Consider the following 27,666-nt stretch of genomic DNA (forward strand, 5'->3'; position numbering starts at 1 on the left):
AATGCATGCCTCCCGTGGTGCTACAAATGTTCCAAATTGTTTGAATTTGTTGTTTTTCTTAAAATTATTTTATTCAATGCCGTTCACTAAGTTTAGTTCTAAATATTGCACAGTTGGAAAATTCTCTAATTTTTAAAAAAACGCATTTGATTCAAACTTGTATCAAAGTAGTTACAGCAAATAAACACCCCGGGATGGGCAGCACGGTGGCGCAGTGGGTTAGTCCTGCGGCCTCACGGCGCTGAGGTCCCAGGTTCGATCCCGGCTCTGGGACACTCTCTGTGTGGAGTTTGCACATTCTCCCCATGTTTGCGTAGGTTTCGCCCCCACAACCCAAAGATGTGCAGGCTAGGTGGATTGGCCATGCTAAATTGCCCCATAATTGGAAAAATCAATTGGGTACTCTAAATTAAAAAAAATAAAAATAAACACCTCGGGAAACATTCTTCCCAACAACCAACTATACAGTTTGTACAGATTTCCCCTCACCCCCCCTGCGACGAACAGCTCGTCACACACGGTCACAAACATCCCCCATCTCTTCTCAAACTCCCCTGCTGAGCCCCTTAACTCATACTTTATCTTCTCTAACCGCAGGAACACATACAGGTCACCCAACCATGCTGCTCCCCCGGTGGCGATGCCGACTGCCACTCCAGCAAAATTCGTCGCCGTGCAATCAGAGAGGCGAAGGCCAAGACATCGGCCTTTCTCCTCTCCATGAGCTCCGGCTTCTCTGAAACCCCAATTATCGCCACCATAGGGTCCGGGTCCACTCCCTCCTCCAGTATCTTGGCTAAGACCGCGAACAATCCCGCCCAGAATCTTCCCAATTTTTCACAACCCCAAAACTTGTGCGCGTGATTCTCTGGCCCCCGCCCACACCTCTCACACTCATCTGCTATCCCCTGAAAGAACCCACTCATTCTCGCCCGAGTCATATGCACCCTGTGCACCACCTTGAACTGTATCAGGCTCATCCTTGCACAAGAGGAGGTCCCGTTTACCCTTCTCAGTGCCTCACTCCATACTCCCCAATTGATCTCCATTCCCAACTCTGCTTCCCATTTCTCCTTGATCTTCACCACCGGCGCGCCTCCCTGCTCCTCCAGCCACTTGTATATATACATTCTTCCCTCCCCTTACACATCCAGAAGCAGCAGTCGCTCCAGCTCCAGCAGGGTGTATCCCGGCAATTGAGGGAATCCCTTCCAGACTTTTCCTGCAAAGTCTCTAACCTGTAGATACCTGAACTCACTACCTGTCAGCAGCTCTACCCTCTCCCTTAGCTCCTCCAGACTGGCAAACCCTTCCTCCAAATACAAATCTCTCACCTTGACCAGCCCCACTTCCCTCCACCTCCTGTATACACTTGTAGCCTACATTTTTATTCTTGCAGGGGATAAAATGTATCGATATACATATTTACAATTTGTAATAGTTTCTCTTTTCCAGATAACTTGTCACATTTGCTGCTGTTTCACAAGTGGAATACTTCTCAGTGTTGCTTGAGGGTAGTCCAGAATGTTTCAAATGTTTGCATTTTTAGGTGCTTTCAGAAAACTGCTGATTGCTTCCTGTAGCTCCCAGAAATAGCTGAAAGATATTTCTGCTCTGAAGAACACTAGCATTTTACAATTCTAGTAATAGGATTCATTGTTTAAGAAAACAAGACAGTCTAGTATCCAATAAATACCTTTAGTTCATTAATTGTATTTTTAGAAACTTAAATACCAAGGTTGTAATTATAGGACTGCATTTACAGTGAAAGACTTTTCGTAGAGGTGCTTGTTGCTTCAAGAAAAAAAAGACGAATATTGTAAACGTTATTGATGGAACCATCAATTCACCAGACACGTGTTTCCGATATGAATATAGGCTTTAATCGACTTACTACAGAGCCAGTCTGTTACCCGTTGATGAACTCTGAGTGAACTGCAGGCTGACTCTGAACAAGGGTATTTATACAGCAGCACTAGGGGAAGGAGTCATGGGTGGAGCCAAGGGTGGAGCCCTGTACAAGCTCCTGAGCGTTCCCAGAGCTACTCCCCCTAGTGGTCGGATAACGCTACTGCGCGTACAAAGATATAGTGTGAATTATCATGTTACATTCACCACATTCTCCCCCTGCAAAAAAATCAAGTCCGGCGGGGGTGGTGGTCTACAAAGTCAGTCTGTCCGGTGGTCGAATTGTCCGCTGTGATCTGCGGAGCACTGGGGTTGCAGCCTCTTGCGGTGACTGGATGGGTGTTGTGTGCTGGGGTATGATGGCGGACTCCAGGGAGGATTGTATCCGAGCTTCATACTCTCCTGGTTCGACCGGGGACTGGGGGCACTGGGGGCTGGCCGGCGTGGGTGCGTGGAACTGGTGGAGCGAGCTCGGGAGCGCGAGGGGGCGGCAGCATGGGGTGTGGGTGAGAGGTCCTTCTATGGGGGTAGAGGGGGCGCTGGATCCGGCGGGTGCCAGATCCCGGAGGGATACAGTGTCCTGACGGTCCTCAGGGAACTCGACGAATGCGTACTGGGGGTTGGAGTGGAGCAGGCGCACCTTTTCAACAAGGGGGTTGTTTTGTGTGCCCTGACGTGTTTCCTCAGGAATACGGGGCCCGGTGTCCTCAGCCATGCCGGAAGTGAGACCCCCGTGGTAGTGCCCCTGGAAAAAATGAAGAGCCTCTCATGAGGGGTCTGGTTGGTCGCCGTACACAAAAGGGACCTAATAGCGTGGAGCGCGTCTGGGAGGACTTCCTGCCACTGGGAGACTTGGAGCTTTCTAGACCGGAGGGTCAGTAGGACAGTCTTCCAGACAGTCGCGTTCTTCCTCTCCACCTGCCCGTTCCCCCTGGGGTTGTAGCTGGTAGTCCTGCTCGAGGCAATGCCCTTGTCGAGCAGGTACTGACGCAGCTCGTCGCTCATGAAGGACGAACCCCGGTCGCTGTGTACGTAGCTGGGGAAACCAAACAGGGTGAAGATACTATGCAGGGCCCTAATGACTGTGTGGGAGGTCATGTCGGGGCACGGGATAGCAAATGGGAAACGGGAGAACTCGTCTACGACGTTTAAAAAGTAAACGTTCTTGTTAGTTGAGGGGAGTGGCGCTTTGAAATCAATCGCGAGGCGTTCAAAGGGCCTAGAAGCCTTGACCAGGTGGGCCCTGTCTGGTCTATAGAAGTGCGGTTTACACTCCGCACAGATCGGGCAGTCCCTGGTGACCTCCTCATTGGAGAAAGGCAGGTTTCGGGCCCTGATGTAGTGGGCGAGCCGCGTGACCCCCGGGTGGCAGAGGTCATTGTGGATGACTTTCAATCGGTAAATCTGCGCGCTGGCGCATGTCCCACGGGATAGGGCATCCGGAGGCTCGTTGAGCTTCCCGGGTCGATACTTAATGTCGTAATTGTAGGTGGAGAGTTCGATCCTCCACCTCAGAATTTTGTCGTTTTTAATTTTGCGCCTTTGCGAGTTGTCGAACATGAAGGCAACCGATCTTTGTTCAATGATGAGGGTGAACCTCCTACCTGCGAGGTAGTGCCTCCAGTAACGGATAGCCTCCACAATGGCTTGTGCTTCTTTCTCGACTGAGGAGAGTCGGAGTTCTGAAGCGAAGAGGGTATGTGAGAAAAATGCGACTGGTCTCCCTGCCTGATTTAAAGTGGCTGCAAGAGCTACCTCTGAGGCGTCGCTCTCTACCTGAAATGGAGTGGACTCATCCACCGCCCGCATGACTGCTTTGGCGATGTCCTCCTTGATGCCAAAGGCCTGGCGTGCCTCGGGTACTCCGTTTTCTCCCACAAGTCCCGAAAGATGAGCTGTCAGGTAATTTGGACATTCTGAAGTCTCCCTCTGTGTACCCGAACAGGCGCCGGAATATAGCGACTAGGGGTTTTTCATAATGACTTCATTGCAATGTTAATGTAAGCCGACATGTGACAATGGAGATTATTATTCTTTTATATGTATCTATAAGATCTCCCCTCATTCTTTAAAATTCCAATGAGTATGATCCCAGTCTACTCAGTCTCTCCTCATAAACCAATCTTTTTAACTCCAGAATCAATTTAGTGAATTTCCTCTGCACCCCCTCTGGTGGCGGTACATCATTTCTCCTGTAAGGAAACAAAACTATATATAGTACTCCAGGTGTGACCTCACCAGCACCCTTTTCAGCTGCAACATTTAAAAAAATTTTTTAATTTACAGTAGTCAATTATTTTTATTTTTCCAATTAAGGGGCAATTTAGCGTGGCCAGTCCACCTAACCAGCAGATCTTTGGGTTGTGGGGGTGTGTGCAAACTCCACATGGACAGTGACCCTGTGCCGGGATTGGAACCCAAGTCCTCAGCTCCCACAGTCCCAGCGCTCACAACTGCGCCACATGCCACCCTTTTTCAGCTGCAACATAACCTCCCTGCTTTTAAACTCCATCCCTCTCGCAATGAAGGACAAATTTCAATTTTCCTTCTTTTTTAAAAGTAAATTTAGAGTACCCAATTATTTTTTTCAAGTAAGGGGCAATTTAGCGTGGCCAATCCACCTGATCTGCACATCTTTGGGTTGTGGGGGTGAAACCCACGCAGACACGGGGGAATGTGCAAACTCCACAGGGACAGTGACCCGGGGCCGGAACCTACCCTGGGCCCTCAGTGCCGTAGGCAGTGCTAACCACTACACCACCGTACCGCCCATTCAATTTGCCGCCTTAATTATTCGCTGAATCTAAAACCAACTTTTTGCGATTCATGCACAAGGGCACCCAGGGTGCTCTGCAAAGAAGAATGCTGTAATTTTTTACCATTTAAATAATTGTCCATTTTACTGTTGTTCCTACCAAAATAGGTGACCCCCACATTTACCAGCATTGTACTCTGTCTGCCAGACTCTTGCCCACTCACTTAAACTATCTATATCCCTCTGTAGACTTTGTGTCCTCTGCACACTTTGCTCCACCACTCATCTTAGTGTCTCTGTGAACTTTGACACATTGCACTTGACCTCCAAATCATCTATGTAAATTGTAAACAATTGCAGCCCCAACAGTGATCCCTGAGGCACACCACGAGCCACTGATCGCTGACTAGAAAAACACCCATTTATTCCCACTCTTTGCTTTTTGTCAGTTAACTAATCCTCTATCCATGCTAATATTATTTCCTGTAACGCCATGCACCTTTATCTTGTGCCTTCTGTGCGGCACCTTGTCGAATGCCTCCTGAAAATCCAGATACATCACATCCACCGGTATCCCATTGTCCACTACGCTCGGAATGTCCTCAAAGAATTCCAGTAAATTAGTTAAACATGACCTGCCTTTCATGAACCCATGCTGCGTATGCCCAATGGGACAATTTCTATCCAGATGTCTCGCTATTTCTTCCTTGATGATAGATTCAAGCATTTTCCCCACTACAGAAGTTAAGCTAACCGACCTATAGTTACCTGCCTTTTGTCTACTTCCTTTTTTAAACAGTGGTGTCACATTTGCTGTTTCCAAATTGCCAGAACCATCCCAGAGTCCAGCAAATTTTGGTAAATTACCACAAGCGCATTTGCTATTTCCTCTGCAATCTCTTTTAGTACCCTGGGATGCATTTCATCAGGGCCAGGAGACTTGTCTACCTTTAATCCCATTAGCTTGCCCATCACTACATCCTTAGTGATAATGATCCTTTCTAGGTCCTCACCTCCATCGCCTGCTTACCATCAATTATTGGCACAGTCTACTATGAGGACTGACACTAAATATCTGTTCAATATCTCGGCCATTTCCTCATTTTCCATTATTAAATCCCCCTTCTCATCCTCTAAAGGACCAATCCTTAGCCACCCTTCTTTGTTTTTATAAATTTGTAGAAACCTTTGCTATCTGTTTTTATAATCTGAGGTAGTTTACTCTCATAATCTATTTTACGTTGCTTTTTTCGTGGCTAATATATCAAAATGTCAAAATGTCTCCAAATGCTTCACAGTTTTGCAGTCAGATATAAATTGACAACAGGAGGCAGAGAGGATTATAGAGCTTATGGCAGCCACTGAGGGGTGGTGGGGAATGGACTTGGGTCTTCTAAAGGTGGAGTGGGAAGGATTGTTGTGGGAATAGGAGGTTTGCTGCTACTGTTAGTGGGCTGTTTTGAATTGGGGCTCTTTCATTGCTCTCTGCTGTCTTTAGTATCTGGCTGAACTATATTTTGTTGCAGCTAGCTCTGCATTTTTCCTGTGATGCTTGGTGGTAGATGATGATGCAATAACCTTGGCGATTGCCCAAAGCGGCATTGGCAAGGTATCATTTTTGACTATCCCGGAACTCCAATTGCATGGGATTCAGTCACCAATGCCAAAGAAATTGGTAAGTTAGTGAATGAGAGCCGAAGAATGATGGAATGATGCACTTTCAACGTTTGTAGGTTACAATCCGTGCTTCAGGTCAGCTGTGACTACTTCAGGATGAAGGGCAACATGGTGGCACAGCGGTTAGCACTGCTGCCTACGGTGCTGAGGACCCGGAGAATCCCGGCCCAGGGTCACTGCCGTGTGGAGTTTTCAAATTCTCCTTGTGTCTGCGTGGGTTTCACCCCCACAATCCAAAGATGTGCAGGTTAGGTTGATTTCAGTGAAAGTGGATTCCTTGCATCGGTTAGGCTTAGGATATTTCATCAATTTTGATTGTTGGCTGTCTGCCTCCAGTGGGTGTTGGTGCAGCTGAGGATGGTGGATGCGATACAGATTGTTGTTCCATGTGGGATGGTGCTGGAGGAATAAGGGCAGAGACAGATTGGAAGAAATATTATTATAGAGAATGACGGTGAAGTCTGTAAATAGGGACATATATTGAGCGTTCGTCTCTCGATTTCCATTCTGGAAATTGAGAAACCATCTATGCCATGGTTGATGAAAGACAGTGTTTTATAATCAATGGTGTGTTTGCTCTGCCGTCGTTAAATGTTGTGTGATGTACTCAAGAGAGGATAAGGTTGATCTCCTGCAGATAAGTAACTTTGTAGGGCAACATGGTGGCACAGCGGTTAGCACTGCTGCTTACGGTGCTGAGGACCCGGGTTCGAATCCCGGCCCGGGGTCACTGTCTGTGTGGAGTTTGCAAATTCTGCCCATGTCTGCGTGGGTTTCACCCCCACAACCCAAAGATGTGCAGATTAGGTGATTGGCCACGCTAAATTGCCTCATAATGGGAAAAAAATAATTGTGTACTCTAAATTGATATTTTTAAAAAAAATATGTAACTTTGCCTGTTCTTTACTGAGATTGATAAAATGTTGTTCTGGTTGAGTCTTCCCACCGAGATATTCTTGAGTTTAGCCATGTCATGGTTGGCCTGCTCTATGGAAGGACAGTAATATCAACTGGATTTGGGGGAATTTCAGGATCATCTTCCATGGGTGGGTATGGATCTCTTATCACTGGCGCACATGAGGTTCCACACGTATTCTGATTACTATGGGCAAAGAAAAGTCTGCCTGTGCTACTTACAGATTATAGAATGGTTTCAGTACAGTAGGCGGTCATTTGATCCACCATGTCAATGCTGCTCTCTGTAAGAGCTACTCAGCTGGTCATCCACACTTGTCTTTTCACAGGAGACCTACAAATTATTTTCTCTTCAGATAATTCTCTCTATTTAAATTTCATCTGCCACTGTTGGTCCACTCCGCTAATTTGCCCTATGTTTTCCTCAAGACTCTCTCTATCCTCCTCCACATTCATCATTCTTTCAGGTTTTGTGTTATTTTCAGATTTTCAAAATATGCCCTGTCCTTCCAAGTCGAGGCCATTAACATAGATCAAGAACAGTGGTGGTCCTAGCACCAATCCCATGGGAATTCACTGTATCCCGTTCTTCAGTCGGAAAAACAACCAATCGCCATTACTCCCTGTTTCATGTCACTCAGCCTAGTTTGTATCCATGCTGCCACTGTCTCTTTTATTCTATTGGCTCCAACATTGCTGACAAGCCTGTTTAGTGACACTTATCAAATGGATTTTGGGAAGTACGTGTATACCACATTAGCTGAATTACCTTCATGGACCCCCTCTGTTACCTCCTCAAATAACTCATTACAAACTTTCTCATAACTAATACCGTCTGGCTTTCCTTAATTAATCTACGTTTGTCCTGATTTTTTTCTAAAAGTTTTCCTACTATTGAGGTTTAAAGTGGCTGTCCTGTGTTTGCTGGGTTCATCCTTGCACCCTGTTTTGATCACGGATGCGACAGTCACAATTATCTATTCCTCCACTGGCGACAGCCCATTAACTGAGGAAGATTGGACGATTCTGATCAAGGCATCTGCATTTTCCACGCTGACTTCTCTCAGTATCCTCGTATGTACCTGATCTGGTCCGAGTGACTCATCAACTTAAGTACAGCCAGTCTATCCAATGCCACCTCATTTTTAAATTTTGCCACCGTGCATTGTCTCAGATGCTTCTTTCACAATGACTTGGGTGCATTTTCTTCCTTGGTGAAGACAATACAAAGTATTAATTTTTACCCACCTATGCTGGGGCTATCCTGGGAAAGTATTTTTATTGCATTGATGGTGGGACCTCTGCATTATACTGTTGTTGACAGGTGAAGGGAATGGTTTCTGGAGGATATAATAGATTGTTTTCCCTTTCCCTCTGAGGATCAGTATTGTCATGTGAATATGGTGTGCCAGTGGTGAGTGGTGGAACTTTCATATTTCTGCTTTGCCAGAAGCTTGGTATCTCTCTCAGCCTTTAGGAATAATGGGCGGAAATTACAAAAGTGTCATTTTCGATGATAAAACTGGTACGATTCCAGCCGACACCTGCGGCGCGTTCCTGAGCCACTTGGTAAAATTCCTTTCACCCCCACATGAAATACGCTGTGCCTGAGTCGGCAGGTATCAGATTCTCCCACCCTGGGTTCTGAGCGCACTTCAGTCAAGGGGCCGCTGCAATTAAACGGATTCTCAGCACCCCCTCTCAGTCAATTTAGGACGATGGCAACAAGAAGACCAGAACTAAGATTCTCGGAGTGGGCTCTGATAAAACTGTTGGATGTGTTAGAGAAGAGGAGGGCATCTACCCATGCGTTGGCAGGAGGTCCCTGAGCAAAGTGACTAATCCTGCCCGGAAGGTGGTGGCAGCGACCGCACTGGAAAGCCTGGAGCTCATTCCAGTTGCCCCTCCATCCCATGGAGTCACCTCGAGGCCCCATGAGTATCCCGAGGGAGGTGGCAGCACTGGAGCCCATCAAGGAGACTGTGGCAGTCTCTAGCCCTTCCGAATCCCCCTTCCTCACGACGGCGCATCTCGGGCAGCAGCCAGAACAGGGTGACACAGCAACACAAGGGACAACCGAAAACTGGCTGAGTCCCTCCAGGTCCAGGCCCTCCAGAGCAGATTAGCCAAGGGTATCTCAGGCTACAGAGTGCAAACGACAGCAGGCCGCCTTCACATCTGATGTGCATCTGGGGACCACACCTAGACATAGTGAAAGGCCTCGTAAAATTGAGTTCTAGGTGCACAGAGTGGGCACTGGTGAAGTTAGGCACTGATAGTTGGGGTTTAATCGATGTTCACTTGTCACTACTCACCAAATGTAGCTGTCCAAAGCATTAATGCCTTTGACTATTCCACAGGGAAAGATCATCTCCACATCTAAACTCAGGTCTCCCAAACAAAGCCAACAGTGAGACCCAATGAAACCCACATGACAGACATCCTGGAATGACTGCTTCATTACTTGGTGAATCCTGGCGCTGTGGATGGCATGAGCCATCGACTGTCACTCAGACATGAGCCTGGTAGTCAGTGCGCGTTCAGAAAACAGACAGGAGTCACACAAGCAGAACCTAAGTATCTTCACCACTTTCCTTAGTGAGTCGTCCTCATCCACCTGCTTTGACAAGTGACTCCATCACACAGACAGTCAAGGTCCATCACCCTGTTCAGATGTCAATGAACCCTTCGCCGGAGGGTGGGGAGGAAAGTGTGGAGCTGCCGGACAACAAACTGGAGGTGACAAGGGCATCCCTGATTCCCCTGCCTTAGGCACCCTGGCTGCCACCTATCCTCCAGGTCCTCCTCGCGTTCTCCCTCCAATCCCTCCTGGTCTTCCTCTTCCTCATCAGAGGAAGTCGCACATCCCTTATCATCCTCTACTGCAAGGCGTTCCACTGCTGTTCCAAGTTGTGGAGGGTACACCACACTACATCACTACAATTCGGGAGACCCTTGGGAGGGTGGGGGGGGGGAGATAGGGTGGGCTGTACTGAAGTGCCCCACCAGACTGGTCGAGGCAATACAGCCTTAGAACCATAGTGCAGCACTCTATAATGATAAGGTGGCACTATGAGCCTCATTATAACAGGACTCTGAATCGGTCTCAGGCCTCCGCACTAGCGTCATCAGCCAAGACCTCAGTGGGTATCCCTTGTCCCTCATGAGTCATCCTGGCAGCCTGGGGTGGTCCTCAAAGACCCCGGGCATCTACAATTGCGCCAGGACAAAGCTGTCATGCACGCCCCAGGGAATCGTGCGCATACCTGCATATACCGTTCATGTGACGATTGCAGAGGAGCTGAACATTAAGGGAGTGGAACCCTTCTGATTGACAAAGGGGACTTCCTAATGCCACGGTATACTTATTTTTGTTTTTTTAATACATTTAGAATACTCAATTCACTTTTTCTAATTAAGGGGCAATTTAGCATGGCCAATCCATCTATCCTGCACATCTTTGGATTGTGGGGCGAAACCCATGCAAACACGGGGAGAATGTGCAAACTCCACATGACGCCATGATACTCTTAACACCACATGAGTTCCATTGATGGCCCCCTGGACCTGTGGGAGTCCAATGATGGCTGAAAAGCTCACAGCCCTTTCATCCTGATGGGCCTTGTGAAGCTGGATGTTGACGTAATCCGAGGCACACAGAGTCTGTAACCTCTGTGACGCACTTGTGGGCTGATGACTGAGATATTCCATATAGGTCACCGGTTGACCTGTGGAACGAATTGGTGGCATAAAAGTTCAGTACTATGTAATCTTGATGACCAAAGGGAGCAGGTGTTCTCCTCCACATGGTACCAGGCTTGCTAGAAGGTGCTGTACTATCTCTTTATTTCGGCAGAGTCTTCTGTGGCACATTGTGTCCGACAGCTCCATTAAGGACATCTGGGTCCTGTTAAATTTTGGCCTCTTTCTCCCATGTCTTCAAGCCCCTTCTCTTGGTCTGATGGGCAGCCTGTCCAGTGGCCCTTGGCTTCCTGGCTCTGCATCCTCCCTGGGTTGGGTATTTTGTAATTGCTGGAGTCTGTCTTCCTCCAGCATTGTGATGAGTAAAATGGCAATTTCCACAGGCTCTATCTCGACACAAATCAGAACTCTCGGGCGAGGAGTGGGGGGTGGGGGGGGGGGGGGGGGGGGCGCGTGAAATACTGTCAGGTTGGTATTCTGTCCCATTACCCTCAGACCGTCCCAACATCCCTTGTCCTTCTGGTCCTGGAAGATGTCAAACCTTCACATCTTGTGTTAGCCAGCGCTAACACAAATGTCACTGCCCTCACCCCCTCAGAGTAGCCTGTAGGCTTCCATCTGCCGTTCCCTCCCTTTATATCACAGCTGTTGGGTCTCTGGCAGGCTGGTTCAATGATCGCCCTTCCAGCATGTTCATGGCCAACTGAATGGCCATTTGGCCTTTGAGAGCTTTGGATTCCCCAGGATATTGGGGTGTTCACATCTTTGAGGCTGCTCCCAATGTCCTGCACCCAACCCTTATTGATCGGCATAACTCACATGGTGGGCGGGAAGATTCAGTGAGGTCGGAATATCTGAGCGCTGAATATTAAGCTCACTAATGACTCTCATAACACCGTAAAATATAGGAGTAGAATTGGAGCATTTGACCCATCAAGTCTGTTCTGTCATTTGATCGTAGCTGAAACGTTTCTCACCCCTGTTCTCCTGCCTCCACCCCGTAACCCCTGATCCCCTTGTTAATCAAAAAACCATCTATCTCTGTCTTAAAGATGCTCACTAACTTGGAGTCCACAGCCTGCAGTTCCATGGATTCACCACCCTCTTGCTGAAGAAATTTCTCCCCATCTCAGTTTTAAACGATCATCCCTTCAGTCTGAGGCTGTGCCCTCAGGTTCTAGTTCTAGTCTCTCCTACTGGTGGAAACATCTCCACATCCACTCTATCCAGGCCTCTCGGTATTCTGTAAGTTTCACTAAGTTCCCCCCTTATCCTTCTAAACTCCATCTGGTACAGACCCAGAATCCTCAACCCGCTCCTCACATGACAAGCACTATATTCCGGGGATAATTCTTGTGAACCTCCTCTGGACCCTCTCCAAGGCCAACACATCTTTCCTTAGATACGGGACCCAAAACAATATTCCAAATAGGGTCTGACCGGAGCCTCGTAAAACCTCAAATGTGCAGCCCTGCTCTTGTATTCTAGCCCCCTCGACGTGAATGCTAACATTACATTTGCCTTCCTAACTGCCAGCTGAACTTGCACGTTAATCTTAAGAGATTCCTGAACGAGGACTCCTAAGTCCCTTTGTGCTTGTGATTTCCATAGTCTTCCCATTTACAAAATAGTCTATACCTCTATTCTTCCTACTAAAGTGCATAACCTCACACTTTTCCAAATTGTATTTCATCTGCCACTTGTTTGCCCACTCTCCCTGCCTGTCCGGGTCCTTCTGCAGCCTCTCTGTTTCCTTAATACATTCTCCACATATATTTGAATCATCTGCACACTTGGCAACAATGGCCTCAGTTCCTTTTTCTAGATCATTAGTCTGTCATTGGCAACATGCTAGAATCCATTATTATGGAAGCAATAACAGGACATTTAGAAAATCATAGTACTATTAGGCAGTCAACATGGTTTTGTGGAAGGGAAATTCTGACAAATTTATTAGAGCACCTAGAGGATGTCACAAGCAAGGTAGATAAAGTGGAAGTAGTAGATGCAATGAATTTTAATTTCAATAAGGTGCAATGTAGTACGTAATAATAATCTTTATTGTCACAAGTAGGCTCACATTAACACTGCAATGAAGTTACTATGAAAAGCCCCAAGTCGTCACACTCCAGCGTCTGTTCAGGTACACAGAGGGCTAATTCAGAATGTCCAAGTTACCTAATAGCATGTCTTTCGGGACTTGTGGGAGGAAACTGGAGCCCCCGAAGGAAGCCCACGCAGACACGGGGAGAACGTGCAGACTCCGCACAGTGACCCAAGCCAGGAATCAAACCTGGGACCTGGTCGCAATGAAACCATAGTGCTAACCACAATGCCACCGCGCTGCCCATATTATTGCAGAAAATAAGAACTCATTGGTATTGGTGGTGATATATTAACATTGGTAGAAGATTGACTATCAACAGGAAATGGAGAATTAGGGATACTTGGATAATTTTCAAGTTGACGGTCTGTAACTGTTGGAATGCTGCAGGGTTCAGTGCAGGGTCCTTAACTAATTTGTTGGATAAATGCGCACTGATATCACAGCATGGTGATATCACAATGACATATCTTCAAATTCTATTATGAGAATGGCCTACTTTGACGTACCTCATCAGCAACTTTCTGAAAATCCAAGTAAATATTGTCAGCCAGATTGCACTCCTCCATTAACCCAGTAACCTTCAAAAAAAAGGTCAAACATGTATATAATTTATAAACTTGTTTTACAGAAGCTGAGTTGAGCATCTTTCATGACCAATTCTCTCAGCAATCATGAAGATCATTTCAAATATCTCTTCAAGCATCTTTTCAATGGCCAATGTCAGACTGATGTAGTGCACAATCTCTGATTTGTCCCTTTTTTGGTTCTGAAGTTCAACCTAGTTTGAGATTTCCTGTTCTACCTGGGATGACGTTATCTGTTTTAATATTTATAATAATTAACTACAGTACACTGCACAGCTGGAAACGGATTCATCCACATAAATATAGACTGCTGTAAAATAATTACTTAACAGCTCTGCTAGGGAATGTGTGAATTTGGCCTAATTTTTCTTTCAGTGGCTTTGAAATATCAGAATAGTCTTCTGACTCCTGAATAGCTGGAGAAACATTGCTATTACATCTGTTTCACTTTCCAAATATCTCTTAGTTTCTTCACTGGCTGCTTTTTGTCTCTATTAATTCTGAGTGATATTTGTCTCTGTTGTCCTGTCAATTCCATAAGTCTATGAAATGCGTCTTGCTTTAGTGCAGTTTATCGCTTCAGATTTGTTTGCCATGTGCATTTTTAACCATTGAGAAATAAATGACTAATTTATTTCAGAATGATTGACAACAACCCTCGTACATCAACATAGCAGTGCTGCAGCTATCTTGTTTCTACTTCATTTACGGTAGTTTGATTAAATTAGAAGTGACCAAGCATTCTTATTTAAATCAAAATGTTTTCAAGTTATTCTAACTTTGTAACTCCATCTTTTTACTTTGAGGTTTCAACCAATAGATTGGTGAAAAATGACTATGCATTTTGGTACTTTCAAGCGTTAATCCCAAATTTGTGACTTGTATGCTGGAGTGAATGATCCAATTTGATGAGGTGCCATGAACTATATAGAGGCTCCTAGTTTCAGAAGAGATTTTTTATTCAGATAATATAGTTAATATTTAATGTTAACTGTAAGAATGGATAGTATGGTTCTTCCTCATCAAAGATACCGGGCTAGTTTTCATTATTACCTTTTCTCTGCAGGTCTATGGTATTATCTGTCGGGAAGCAAGTGGCCTTGCCTAACTTTAATTGGCTCTCCTAACTTTGGGTACAGATCTGTGCATAGAGACCTCGAAGCTCAGCTAGCAATTGTCACGGAAAACCACAAGTTACAGCAGCAATTACAGCAGGTCAGCAGTGAATTGATGAACTTAAAATGGAAGAAAACATTTGTTTGATTTTTATGTCCTGTAATCACAAAACAACTATTGACGTTCGTTCTACATTAAGAGATAGATTTTGGTTGGTGCAGTGGTTAGCACTGCTGCCTCACGGTGACGAGGACCCAGGTTCAATCCCGGTGCCAGGTCATTGTGCGTATGGAGTTTGCACATTCTCCCCGTGTGTCTGCGAGGGTCTCACCCCCACGATCCAAAACGTTGTGCAGGGTAGGTGGATTGGCCATGTTAAATTGCCCCTTAATTGGAAAAAAATAATTCGGTACTCTAAATTTATTTTTAAAAATTAAGGGGTAAATTTTCCACTTCAGTGCTCCTGACACAAAGCTTCACACACCAGCAATATGATTAATGACATTTTCCCTAACCTTAAAACTGAATAGATTATTTGTAATTTTCTGATTGGTGTTTCTCAGTCTGAAAGAAACACGGGGCTGAATTCTCCCCTACCCGGCGGGGCGGGGGTCCCGGTGGAATTCTCCGCACTTTTAGGGGCTAGGCCCGCGCCGGAGAGGCTCCCGCTCCACCGATGGCGCCAAAACTGGCGACAACAGCCTTTGGTGCTACGCCGCCCGGCATCGGGGCTGTCCGAAAGGCCTTCGCTGGTCCGCGCATGCGCCGGAGCGTCAGCGGCCGCTGACGTCACCACCAGCACATGTGCGGTGGAGGGGGTCTCTTCCGCCTCTGCCATGGTGGAGGCCGTGGCGGCGGTGGAAGAAAAAGAGTGCCCCCACGACACTGGCCCGCCCGCCGATCGGTGAGCCCCGATCGCGGGCCACTAGGAGCCAGGCCACAATGGGGGCACCCCCCTGGGGTCCGCTCTCGCCGCCAATCCCGCCGGCACAGAGGTGGTTTAAACCACGTCGGCGGGATTGGCCTGTCGGCGGCGGGACTTCGGCCCATTGCGGGCCGGAGAATCGCCGCGGGGGGCACACCGATTGGCGGAGCATGGTTCCCGCTCCCGCCGATTCCCGGGTGGCAGAGAATTCCGGCCACGGCGGGGGCGGGATTTACGCCGGCCCCGGGCGATTCCCAGACCCTGCAGGGGGTCGGAGAATTCCGCCCCAGGTGAGTTACAGGCTGGTAAGCTGTGCTACTGCTTATATTTACAAATACACACATCAAAGTCTTCCTTTTCTAGCACCAACTTTTAAAAAAAAATTTAGAGTACCCAATTTTTTCTTTTTTTCGAATTAAGGGGCAATTTAGCATTGCCAATCCACCTACCCTGCACATCTTTGGCTTGTGGGGGTGAGACCCACGCAGACACACTGAGAATGTGCAAACTCCACGAGGACAGTGATCCAGAGCCGGGATCAAACCAGGGTCCACGGTGCCGTGAGGCTGCAGTGCTAACCACTGTGCCACCGTGCCGCCCATTCTTCCACAAGATTAATTGGCATCATTACAAACATTACTCAAATACCTCATGAAATACTGATGCAGTAGTCTCCTCGTGCAGTGTAAGTTTGCATTACCGCTTACAATAAATAGTGATTAATTCTTCCCATGAAAATCTCCTATAAACAAATGAATCTTGATCCTGATGCGTAATATAGATAGCTTAAATACCCATGACATTTCAGTATTTTGATGTTCTTTTAAGTGCTGTATGGACGGTAACCAGAGAGTCCCGTTTGAACACCATTTTAATTAGAAAATAGGGAAAAATACTTATTTGATTCAAATTTTGGACACCCATTTCATCTTCATCGGTGCAGGTGTTGACTCAAACTATCTACTCAAATTGTATTCCCTGCTTTTTCATTCAACCATCTAATATCTTATCAGATTGGCTCTTAAATGTTGTGATGTTGCCTTCAATAAGTAGTTGTAACAAAGCATTTCATCACAATTGTTTATGCATAGGCAAAAAAATCCTTCTAATCTCACCCTTCAAACTTCCAATGCTAGAGATGTTGACCTGTTGCTAATTTGCATATAGTAGAAATAATGAGGGTGACGCAGTAGTTAGCACTGCTGCCTCACGGCACCAAAGACCCGGTTTGATCCCGGCCCTGGGTCACTGTGTGGAGGTTTGACATTCCAAAGATGTGCAGGGTAGGTGGATTGGCTATGCTAAATTGCCCCTTAATTGAAAACATAAAAAAAAAGAAATGTTAAATAATCTTGCTAACCTCTAATGTTCTCTGCTCTAGTGTTGCTTTTTGAGGCTTCCTTTGATAATCGTGTAGATCTTCCATTATTCTTAAAGTACAGACAACACCTCTTGAGCATCTTGTCCACTCAATTATTCCCTGCAATAGGTTTGCAGCCTTCAACCCTTACCGGTCCTACCATTTCTTTAACTGTGTTTTGTTAATATGCTTTCATTTATATTGCAGCTTGCATATAGAAAAATGTTCCATGATGTTTCACGGTCATGAAGAATGGATGCTGAGATTAAGTGGGGTAACCACAAATTTAGTGATGAATGGACTTCGAGGAGGCTCCTAAAATATGAAGATGTTGGAAAGGCTTATGGAGGGAATTCCAAAGAGTGGAGCCAAATGATTGGGCAAATGTACAAATGAAAAGATTGAGGGAAGTTCTCGGGCTGGAGGTTGTTTACAGAGATGAGGTGGAGTGAGACCGTAGAGTGATTTTAAGATGGAGCACAGGAATTTAAAAATTGAAGTGATAGGGAGCTAGGAGAAAATGCTAGTAAGCAAAGTTGGAAGTGAGAAAAGAAAAATACTAAACTTTTACCTGTTTTCTAGGAACAAGAACATCTGTACTGCCTGTCAAATGAGGTTCTGACTACTACATTTGACCAACCAAATAGACATGTGAAGCTCTGGGTGAAACTGGTAACTCCACTCATAAAGAACTTTTTCTAAAACCTATTGTAAGTTCATTATAGCTCAATTAATATCTTCACTTTTGTACCTAAGTTTATACTGCCAACTTTGTATCAAACAAAGCTTACAGATCCATGTATGGTATCTTCCAGTCATGAGATTTTGTGTTAAGTAATTCATTTTAGTTTGTTGACATTTTTTTCCAAGTGCTATGTTTTTGAGGAAAAGGAAAGATCCTTATCAAGTACTTGTTCTCAAGTATCCTTCCCAACATCTAAAGGATTTTTACAGGATACTATCAAAGAACTGACTACAATATTTTATTCCACAAATGTAGAACGTCAGGCTGAGTAATTATGTGATGCATTTTATTATAATTACATTTTGCAGAAATTGAGATTGTAAAAATTGATTGCGATACAGAAATTCTTCATGAATTATAACTGGGTTTTATCATTGTACTTCAAATTAGGTAGTAAGAATTTGAACTTGGAGATATTGGAGTGAATGCGAGGCGGGAATTTTGGTTCATTGCATATTTACTGAACATCTCAGCTGATGGAACTGAAATAAATGTGAGTGTGATGGTTGAAGTATAGGAACACATTGTTTGACTGGATCATTGAATGGGTGGGTCACTGAGCTTGGATAAAACATTACTAAAAGACAGAGTTGTGGTAAATGGTTGTTTTTCAGACTGGAGGATGGTCTATGTTTGTGTTCCCCAAGGATCAGTACCAGAACCATTGCTTTTTTGATATTTACGAATTATTTGAATATTGGAACACAATTTGCAGTTAATACCAAATTGGAAGGTGTGACAAACTGTGTGGATGATTCTATTCAACAGAGGGAAATAGCTAACCTAGCAGACAAGTGACAGGGGAATTGAATGTAACGAATTGTGAGGTTTTGCACTTTGGCAGCATGGATAAGGAAGACAAAATCTAGACTTAATTACATAGTTTGAAATAATTTACAAGAATGCGAGACCTGGTGTTTCATGTGATTAATCTTTGAAGGTGGTAGGACATATTGAAAATAATCAGCAGAGTATATGAGATCTTGGGTTCCAAAAATAAACATTTTGAGTACAAAAGCAGGTCTTACATTAGATTTTAATAAAGGTTTATTTATAAAGGCCACATCTAGAGTTTTGCATCCAATTCTGAAGGTTCTGACAGTGTGCAGAAGAGATTTACTGGAATCGTTCCATGGATGAGGACATTTTAGTTACAAGATTAGGTTGGATAAACTGGGCTTGTTGTCCTTGGAGAAAAGGAGATTGAGGGAATATTTGTTAGAGGTTTAAATGGCCGCGGGAGGTTAATAAAAGGGAGGTAATAAAAGCTATTCCCATTAGCTGATGGTATAAGGACTAATGGTCACAGATTTAAGATTTTGAGTAAAAGATACAGGGGAGATGGGAGGAAAAACTTTATTATGCAGCGAGTGCTAATGACCTGGAGCTCATGGTCTACCAGGGTGGTGAAAGCAGACACAATAATTTCAAAAGGAAATTGGATGGGTACTTGAGGGGGAAAAAATTGCAGGACCAAGGATAGGGATTGGGGGAATTGATTGGATTGCAATAAAGAGAGTCAGCATACACTCATGCTGAATGGTCTCTATCTGTGCCATAATGACCCTTATAGCAATGGTCAAGATATAATGCTTTTTATAACTTTGTAGGAGGTCCTATATTTGCTCTCCAGAGAAGCTTAAAATTAAGTGTATCAGCCTTTTCTAGCCACAGGGAGACCAGCAATGCACAACAAAAATTTCTAGTCAGTTGCAATACCAAAATATCTGAGCAACTTTGAATGCTTGTGCCTTGTTGCTGTGGAAAAGCAGGTCTAATAATTGCACCTTGCGCTTAGTGGAAATTGTTTTCATATTCCCTTGCAATTGTGTATCTCTTTTGTAAATCATTTGTATGTAAGGCCCTTGCTGATTAATATTTATTCAGTGATGTCATACCGTATCCTTTAGCCTTTCAATTTTGAAAAGAAACAACAGATGGGAATGGCATTTTTATCGTTTAGAATGAGCACAGAGATATGCAGGTGTGGTGATATCAAGCTTTGGAGTCTATTTTTAGAAGTCCTTGACAAAATAACTCTTTCCTTCTAATGGAGGTATTAAGTGGGTACATATTTGTTAACGGTTTTTCTATAATCTATCATAATACCAGAAGCTGACACTATCGGATGTCCCATGGGGAACCTAAAAGGACAGGATATTATATTATGTAAAACATGTATTTGTTGTTAAAGTAGAATATTGGGGCCCAAAATTTCTCAAGTCAATTCTTATAAACCTTCACACTATTGAGTTGGTGCAGACAGTAGGTCACATCATCTACTTTCAACTAGCAGTAGGAGAGGAGTTTTCCCTGGACCTTCTAGCAACCTGGTCCCCTGACAACTGGAGTTAATCACCAAAATATTTTTATTTTGGGAGTATAGCAAGGATCTCAACTGAGCATCAGAAATGGGAATTTTTGACTTGGAAGTTCTTGCTCCCTGCCTTTGTCTGGTAAGAAGTGGATGAAAGTTCTCTGCTGTTATTAGAGATTGAAAAACGGCTGGAAATGATAAGAGACCCAACGTAGCAAAGTCTCTAACTTTCCTGGGGGTTCTGAGTATCACACTTCAGAGCATGATTTCTGAAAAATTCAGGAACGTGATAATTTTATAGGAAATCAAAAATGCCACTACACCAATTCCTGGTGTAGGTCACATTTGCTATTAACTGACTCAGACCTCTGAGGGATGTATCTAATAATGGGCCATAGGGTCTGATAACCTGGAACAGCTGAATATTAGCTTAAAATTACAAACCAGTTTGGTCAATATAGAAGCTGATCTTCATCTACTACCACTACCACTCTCCTTATGTCCAAACTGATGGTTCACCCATGTTATGGGCATCTGAACCTCTCTGCCCAACTTCCCAGATGGCAAAGATGGAATTTTACTCTGCTGTGCTTCAGTAATTAGCTCTGTTGGGAATTGAAGTTTGCTTATGCAAATATTGAAATTGTGCACCATATTTTAATCCTTTAGAGCAATCTTAACTGTTTTAATAAATGCAAAATAAAGCAGATGCAGGAAATCTGAAACAAAAAGAAAATGCTGAGAAAACTCAGATCTGGCAGCACGTGTGGAGAGAAACAGTTAATGTTTTGAGTCCGTCTGACTCTTCAAAGCTAAAGGGGGTGTGTGGAAGTGATAGATTATATACTGTATTAGAGGGGATGGAGAATCTCGAGCAAAGTAGAGTGTCAGTGATAGTTGGGAGCTAGGAAAGATTGCAACAAAGAAGTGTAGGGCATGAGACAGAGGAAGTATTAATGCCGTGTGAAGGACCATAGGGAGGTGATGATAGTGGGATAAAAGTAGGATAGTAGAATGGGAGAACAAAGGTTAGTGATCAGTTAAAGCACAACTAAAGAAAAAGTGACAGGTGACCAAATGGGGGGGGGATTGATTTGCATTGTAACAATAACTGTTTTGGATAAAATAAAAAGGAGTCAAGTTGGGGAGAAGATCACAGTCTAAAGTGTTGAACTCAATGTTGAGTCCCAGTGGCTGTAACATGGCAAATGGAAGATGACGTGCTGCTACTCTGGCTTGTGTGGGGCTTCACAGGAATGTTGCAGCTGGCTAAGAATAGATGTGCGGGCATGACAGCAAAATGCTGAGTTGAAATAGCAAGCAACAGGAAGGTTGTGGGCATAAGTGTGGACTGAGTGACATTGTTCCGCAAAGCAGTCACCAAGTCTGCATTCAGCCTCTCCAATGTAGAGGAGGCTACATTGGGAGTAATGAAAACAGTGTGATCAAATTGAAAGGGGTGAAAGTGAAATGTTGCTTCACCTGAATGGAATGTTTGGGGCTTTGAACAGCCACCAGTACATGGTCTATCTCCGAACTTCCCTTTTCTTCCTTGGCCTCTGTGTCTCCATTTCCGTGATAGACTGAACGTCAATATTCATTCCAAGCCCACTAGCTCACTCGACTACAACATCTCACACCCTGCTTCCTGTACATCCTCAATTCCATTCTACCAGTTTTTCTGCCTCTGTTCTGATGATGCCAACTTCAAAAATGAGCCTCTGACATATTTGCATTTTTTCCTTTATCACGATTTCCACCCATGGTTCACAGGACACACTGTCCTTCCCATTCCCTGTACCTCCCCTTTCCCTTCTCTCCCAGAATGCATGTGTCCTCATAATCCATCCCTCCAGCCTCCACATAAGGATTATCCTCCCCCATTTCCACCAACCAAAGCATGATGACACCAGACAACCCACCTCTTCAGCATTCTGCAGAGACCGCTTCCTCCTCGATATCCTGGTTCACTCCTCTACTCCTTATCTCTTTCCCATGGCACCTGCCCTTTACCTCCTCCTTCCCCAAGGCCCCAAACACTCTTTTCAGTTGAAGAACCATTTCAATTGTACCTCCTTTAATTTGGTCTACTGTATTCACTGATACCAATGTGATCACCTCTACTTGGGGAGACTAGACACAGACTGGGTGACTGCTTTGTGGAACACCTTCAATTAGTGAAATGGCAAGCATGACCCCAACCTTCCTACTGCTTGCCACTTCATCTTAGCATCGTGTCCTTGGCCTGCTGCAATGTTCCAGTGAAACCCAACGTGAACTGAAGGAGCTGCACCTTGGACTGGATTTTCCATTACGCCGGCAGCGCACTGGGATTTCCTGATAGCGTGGGGCTTTCCACTTTGGGAAACCCCATTGGCTGGCTAGCGAGATGGAGAATCCCGTCCCTTATATTCTAATTAGGCACGTTTGCAGCCTTTGGAACTCAACATTGAATTCAACAAAAAATACATTTTTTGTCACAATGCAAATGCTGCCAGAGATGCTGTTTTTTTCAGAATTTCCGATCAACTATCTATTGTAAAAAGAGCAGGAAGACAAATTGCAACAGCAAAGTCTAACTTTCACAGCTTTCAGTCTTTCATTATTTCTGCTTGACTAAAAATAAAATATGCACTTCACTGGATTATTAATTTTAAGCATGTAACATTTATTCAGAAGACACAATTGAGATTTCTTTTAAGTCTGTCATAACATTCAGTTTTTACAGCTTAAACTTGTAGTAAAACTGCTACACCTGCAAGGATCCACTTGGCTCGTTTATCTTTTGTTTTCAGGTTAAAGGTCCAAACATAAGTAGGACCTCGGGTGCGGGTTTTATACACTGGACACTCATAAATGTTTTTTGTATCTTGACGATCCACTGGAATGGCTTTGATAAATGCGACTGGCATTGCCGGTGTTAGCTCCTTCAGTCGTGCATCTGTAATAATTCCACTGTTCTTTTCCCAGCGTGCACCTTTCAAAATAGAAAACATTAATTTAACTGGAAAATCTTTTGCCACGAGTACTGCTCTTAAAATAATAAAGATTGAGCATTGTCACTCATGGATGCCTCTGTATTTAACAAAACTTTGTAAAAACAATGTGTTTTAAAAGCCTGCTAATTTGATAATGTCTAATAAAACAAATTGTGAAGTTTTCATTTAAATGTGTGTATCATTAGCATTTCATGATCGTTAAACAGATTTCTCTATCTTATTCAACAACAAAACATCTATAGTGAATATTCTTGTAAAAATCTTATTGATGGCCATGATTATCAGTGTGTATGCAGATTTTACCTTCCATGTATAGCCCATGAATGTAGGCTCCTTCTCTGGGAGCACTTGTCATATCTTCTCTGTTTTTCTTTGTAACTTCCACAGCTAGACACATTTTATCCAATGGCCATTCATTTTTCCTGGCCATAGATTGCATTATGGCCGTGAGGAAGGACTGCGGATTGAAAAAACCACCAAGCCACACCGCACTAGGCAAAGCAAAATCTGAACTCCATGATTCCAACTCCTGAAAATAAATAGACAAATGAGAAAGTTACAGCTGAATGGTTACCCCCATATACATTTTGGCACAATTTACGATAAGGCAAAATACGGTAGTCGTGCACCAATTCTGGAGGGTGATATTTTAAGGCTTTGTAAAGGGTGTGAAGGAGGGTGATGAGATGAATTCCCATAAAGGTGCTAAGTATATAAATGCATGTCTATTCTTTCTATTTGTGTTTAAGACTATAAAGCCAATTATTAAAATTATTCTTGCGTATTGTTTCCATTATTCAACATGTCTATTGATCATTGATAATAGAATAAAATACAGCACTAAATTGACCTTTTCCATATGTTTGCCGAGTTATATTTTTATCATTATTTGCTGAGTTAAATCAATGGAAATTGTTATAACACTTTAAAAATCACAAAGCATTTAAGCTAGTGTAACCAATTTGCACTGAGTAAGTGCCTATAAATAGATAATGAGTTGAATGAAGTTAATTTGCTTTAGATATTGAGGAAGGAATTCTAACTGAGTACCAGGAGTACATCCTGCTCAGGTGGATACACAAAATTATTCAATCAGGATCTTTACTTTATGTTTAATAGGCAAAATGACACTCACCCAATGTTCCCATTTTGCTTTTGCTGTGTGTTTAGTTGAATGCACCGTCTATTTACAATTTTCTGCCCGGCTGCGTATCTTACCTTGTGAATGGCCTCTGTGGTACCTTTCAGTGTGATGTACAGTCATGCTCAAGCATAACCTGGAACGCTGACCCCCACCCTCTATTAATAATAGTCAGGGCAATTATTAAAGGCCAAACAGGGAGTAGATTATATTCCTACAACTTTGCAGAACACAAAAAACATGGAGGGAATTTCAACTCGCTCCAGACCTCCGAAACCTGAACCAATTCTACATTTAATTAGGTATACAAATGACAGGTAACAGAAGGCTGCATGATTAACTTGATATACTTACAGAATCAGTCATTTTGGAAATAATTGAAGATGGCTTCTTTTTAAACATTGGTGTTGGATTTACTGACCGAATGCTTGAGAAATAACTTTGAGAAGATAATGCAGTACATTATTCTTCATTTGTACTGTGGATATCACAAATATTTATAAACTGAACATACAGCTGTTGTGGCTCACCCTGATACGAATGATAAGATCAATTATCCAAGCACCCAAGGTGTAAAGTGATGGGTAGGCAAGATCTGCCCATGTTGTTGGAACCGTGTCAAAAAATAAGGAAGTTGAAATGTCTTCCATATCAGCAGTGATTGTTAGTTCTCCCTGAAAATCACAGATGTAGAATACATTTGTTATTGAAATCCAAAATTCAAGTATTTTCTTTTTAGAAAAGAATGCAACTTGATGAATGGATATTTTTCAACAATTTTCAATATGTGACTTAAGATGCATCAAATTGCAATATAACATGCCATCAAGTTTCAAGCATAACCACCAAGAATAAAGCATGTATAGAATATGCCAACCTCATACCCACAAGAGACAAAACTACAGAAACCAGAGGTGCTGAAAATAGTGGGCGCACTCGTGGCACAATCTGGGTAGTGCCCATGCTGGTAAGTGTGCGAGGATATTTCTGCTCATCTGGTACTTTCCTATAAATCTATATATCTGAATCACAATCAGTTGTCCTCACCTGTCACAGTACAAAAATGGTTCCAGAACATTCATAAGTGCCATCCTGTGTAACGGTCATAAACTATTCTCCTTGTCTGTTTTGCCTTTTGACCACACCAACAATCCCTCTGGCAAAAACAACTCAGTAACTTGGAGAGAATAGAGAAGTTTAGAGAGTGGTGGGGAGGTGGAGTGAGGTGTTGAAAGACTGTATGCACATTGATGCTGAGTTTTCAGTTGATGGTTGCCGAAAGGCAGCATGTAGATGCGAAATACGAAGGGGCCACCAGAGATGGACTCTTGGGAGACACCAAAGGTAATAGTGCATGCGTGGGAAGAGAAAACATTGCAGTTGTATCTCTGGCTTTAAATTAGATAGGGAAAAATAGAATTCAATTAGTGCAGCTCCACCTAGCTGGACGATGTTGCAGAGCCGCTGGAGGAGGATGGTGTAATGAATCTGGGAAAGGCTGCAGATAGGTTGAGAGAGCATTTCCATTTGTCACTCACAAAGAATGTCGATTGTAAGTTTGGTAAGAACTGTTTTGATACTGTGACAGGTGAGGAAACTTGGCTGGATGGATTCAAACATGGATTACTTTACATAGATATATCACATAGAAACAAGCCATTCAATCCAACCAGTCGGTTGGACGTGTTTATATTCTATTAGAGCCTCCATCCATCTATTTGTCCCTTCCTGGTATGCACATATAGTTTCCCCTGAAATGCACTTATACTATTTGCTTCAACCATGCCCTGTGGTAGGTAGAGCTTTCCACATTCTTACCCTCTCTTTGGGTGAAATTTCTTCTGAATTCCTGTTAGATTCCTATGTGAATGCCTCTTTGCCACAAAAGGAAAATATTTCCACGAAGTGCATTCCAATCACTCATGCTTGTAATTTCACTGCACTTACTCCTCTTTGAAGGAATTTAGGTGGTCAGCACTTTAATAGGAATAGGATTGAGGGAGAAAGAAGTGGTTCTCGTGGACAAGATAAGCTTAGAGAGAGGTAAAAGGAGATGGGAGAAAAACTGGAGAACGAAATGAGTATGGTATGGAGAACATTAGATCAAGTTTATCCCAGTGGGCTAGGACAAGAAAGTGGCAGTGTCAATCTTAGAGGCAAAGATGTCCATGAGTTCTTTCTCTCGGGGTACAGGCGGGGAGGCAAGAGAAAGGGGTTTAAGAAAACAGTTTGCATGGGGAAGCATTCAGTTTCAGCTGACATTGCTCTAACACTTACATATGTTTTAAATTTATGTTTTGCCATGTTTGATTCCACTGTACCCTTTGCTGGTTTTCCAGAAACATAAGTTTGCATTAAGTTTCTAAAAGCATTCCACTGAACTCTGGGGACCCTATTTTTCCACTTTAACATAACTTCGAACAGGCCTATGCTGTTTTCAATGTGTCAGCCAATTTCTTATCTATCCTGAAGATCTATTTGAGATTCTTCATAGCTTTGACGTTAGCTATCAGACTTTCATGTGCAACTTTGCCAAATGCCTTTTGAAAATCAAGATACACTAGAATGTATGGTTATACGTAAGCCACTTGGTCAAAGAAACAAAGGCTGCTAGAGGAAGGTAGGATTTTTCCTGCCTCAAAAGAAGTTGAAGAGCTTCCAGCATCCCTCCCTTATGAAACCAAGCTTGCTCTTGATTACTAGGGGTTTTTGGTGTACAGACAATCCTTCATTGACTCCCAATAATAGATTGTTATTTTGTACAGAATCGAAGCAAAATTAATGACTCTATCATGGCTTACATCTGTTTTATGCTGTTTTTGGAATATGGGGATCCCATTGGCTTGTTTGCAATCTACCGTATTTCCTTTATCGTCACTAGTCTCTCAGTGAGAAATAGCTTGTTAATTTAGATTTATCTACATTGCTATGGGTCTGGAGTCACATATATCCAGGTACAAATGGCAGACTTCCTCTCTTAATATTAAGGACACACATGTTCACCATTATTATTAGCTTTTAACTTTCAGAATTGTTCAATTAATTTTTAATCTCCTAACTGCTTGTGATTGATTTGAATGTATATCTCCAGATCATTAATTCCAGGTCTCTGCATTATGAATTAGTAAAAAACCACTGTTCCTATATATGAAATGTTCAGAAAATAAAGGTAGTTTTAATGGATTCATATTTGTATTGGTAAACATTAGAAATAGGTACAATTTTAAGTGGGTTTATTTTAATGTTTCAGTGCCTGGAAGGGTAAAACCTAGTTGGATTCATGCTGGACAAAGGTGTTTGTATGTGTGGGGGTTGGTTTAGTTCCAACTGTGTTTCTATTGTGCTTAGAGAGGGTTACGGTGCGAAGAGTAAATAGAAGCAAGGCGGTGCTTAGCAACAAGAGGCCACTTTCCAG

General features: G+C 43.6%; 2 protein-coding genes across 4 annotated transcripts in view; one reads left to right on the forward strand and one right to left on the reverse strand.

The window, feature by feature from the left end:
- The window catches only part of LOC119953683 (CDP-diacylglycerol--glycerol-3-phosphate 3-phosphatidyltransferase, mitochondrial), a 76,013-nt gene extending 52,049 nt beyond the window's left edge, over positions 1 to 23,964 (forward strand). The window contains exons 8-10 of one of the 3 annotated variants that reach the window (XR_005458075.1): positions 14,715 to 14,863; positions 17,632 to 18,287; positions 23,498 to 23,964. Coding sequence is in view for 2 of the 3 variants with exons in the window: in XM_038778212.1 (XP_038634140.1) it covers positions 14,715 to 14,863; positions 17,632 to 17,751 (269 nt within the window). In the remaining variant the exon portion in view is untranslated. Of the gene's footprint in view, positions 1 to 14,714; positions 14,864 to 17,631 lie in introns of all 3 variants that reach the window. The other 2 variants (XM_038778212.1, XM_038778210.1) reach the window with 2 other exon arrangements.
- The window catches only part of LOC119953684 (dynein heavy chain 17, axonemal-like), an 821,504-nt gene continuing 816,629 nt past the window's right edge, over positions 22,792 to 27,666 (reverse strand). The window contains 3 exon segments of the mRNA XM_038778213.1: positions 22,792 to 23,088; positions 23,414 to 23,639; positions 24,782 to 24,925. Coding sequence (XP_038634141.1) covers positions 22,841 to 23,088; positions 23,414 to 23,639; positions 24,782 to 24,925 — 618 coding nt within the window. The 3' untranslated portion in view covers positions 22,792 to 22,840.

The sequence above is a fragment of the Scyliorhinus canicula genome, chromosome 18, assembly GCF_902713615.1.
Source record: "Scyliorhinus canicula chromosome 18, sScyCan1.1, whole genome shotgun sequence".
NCBI lineage: Eukaryota > Metazoa > Chordata > Chondrichthyes > Carcharhiniformes > Scyliorhinidae > Scyliorhinus > Scyliorhinus canicula.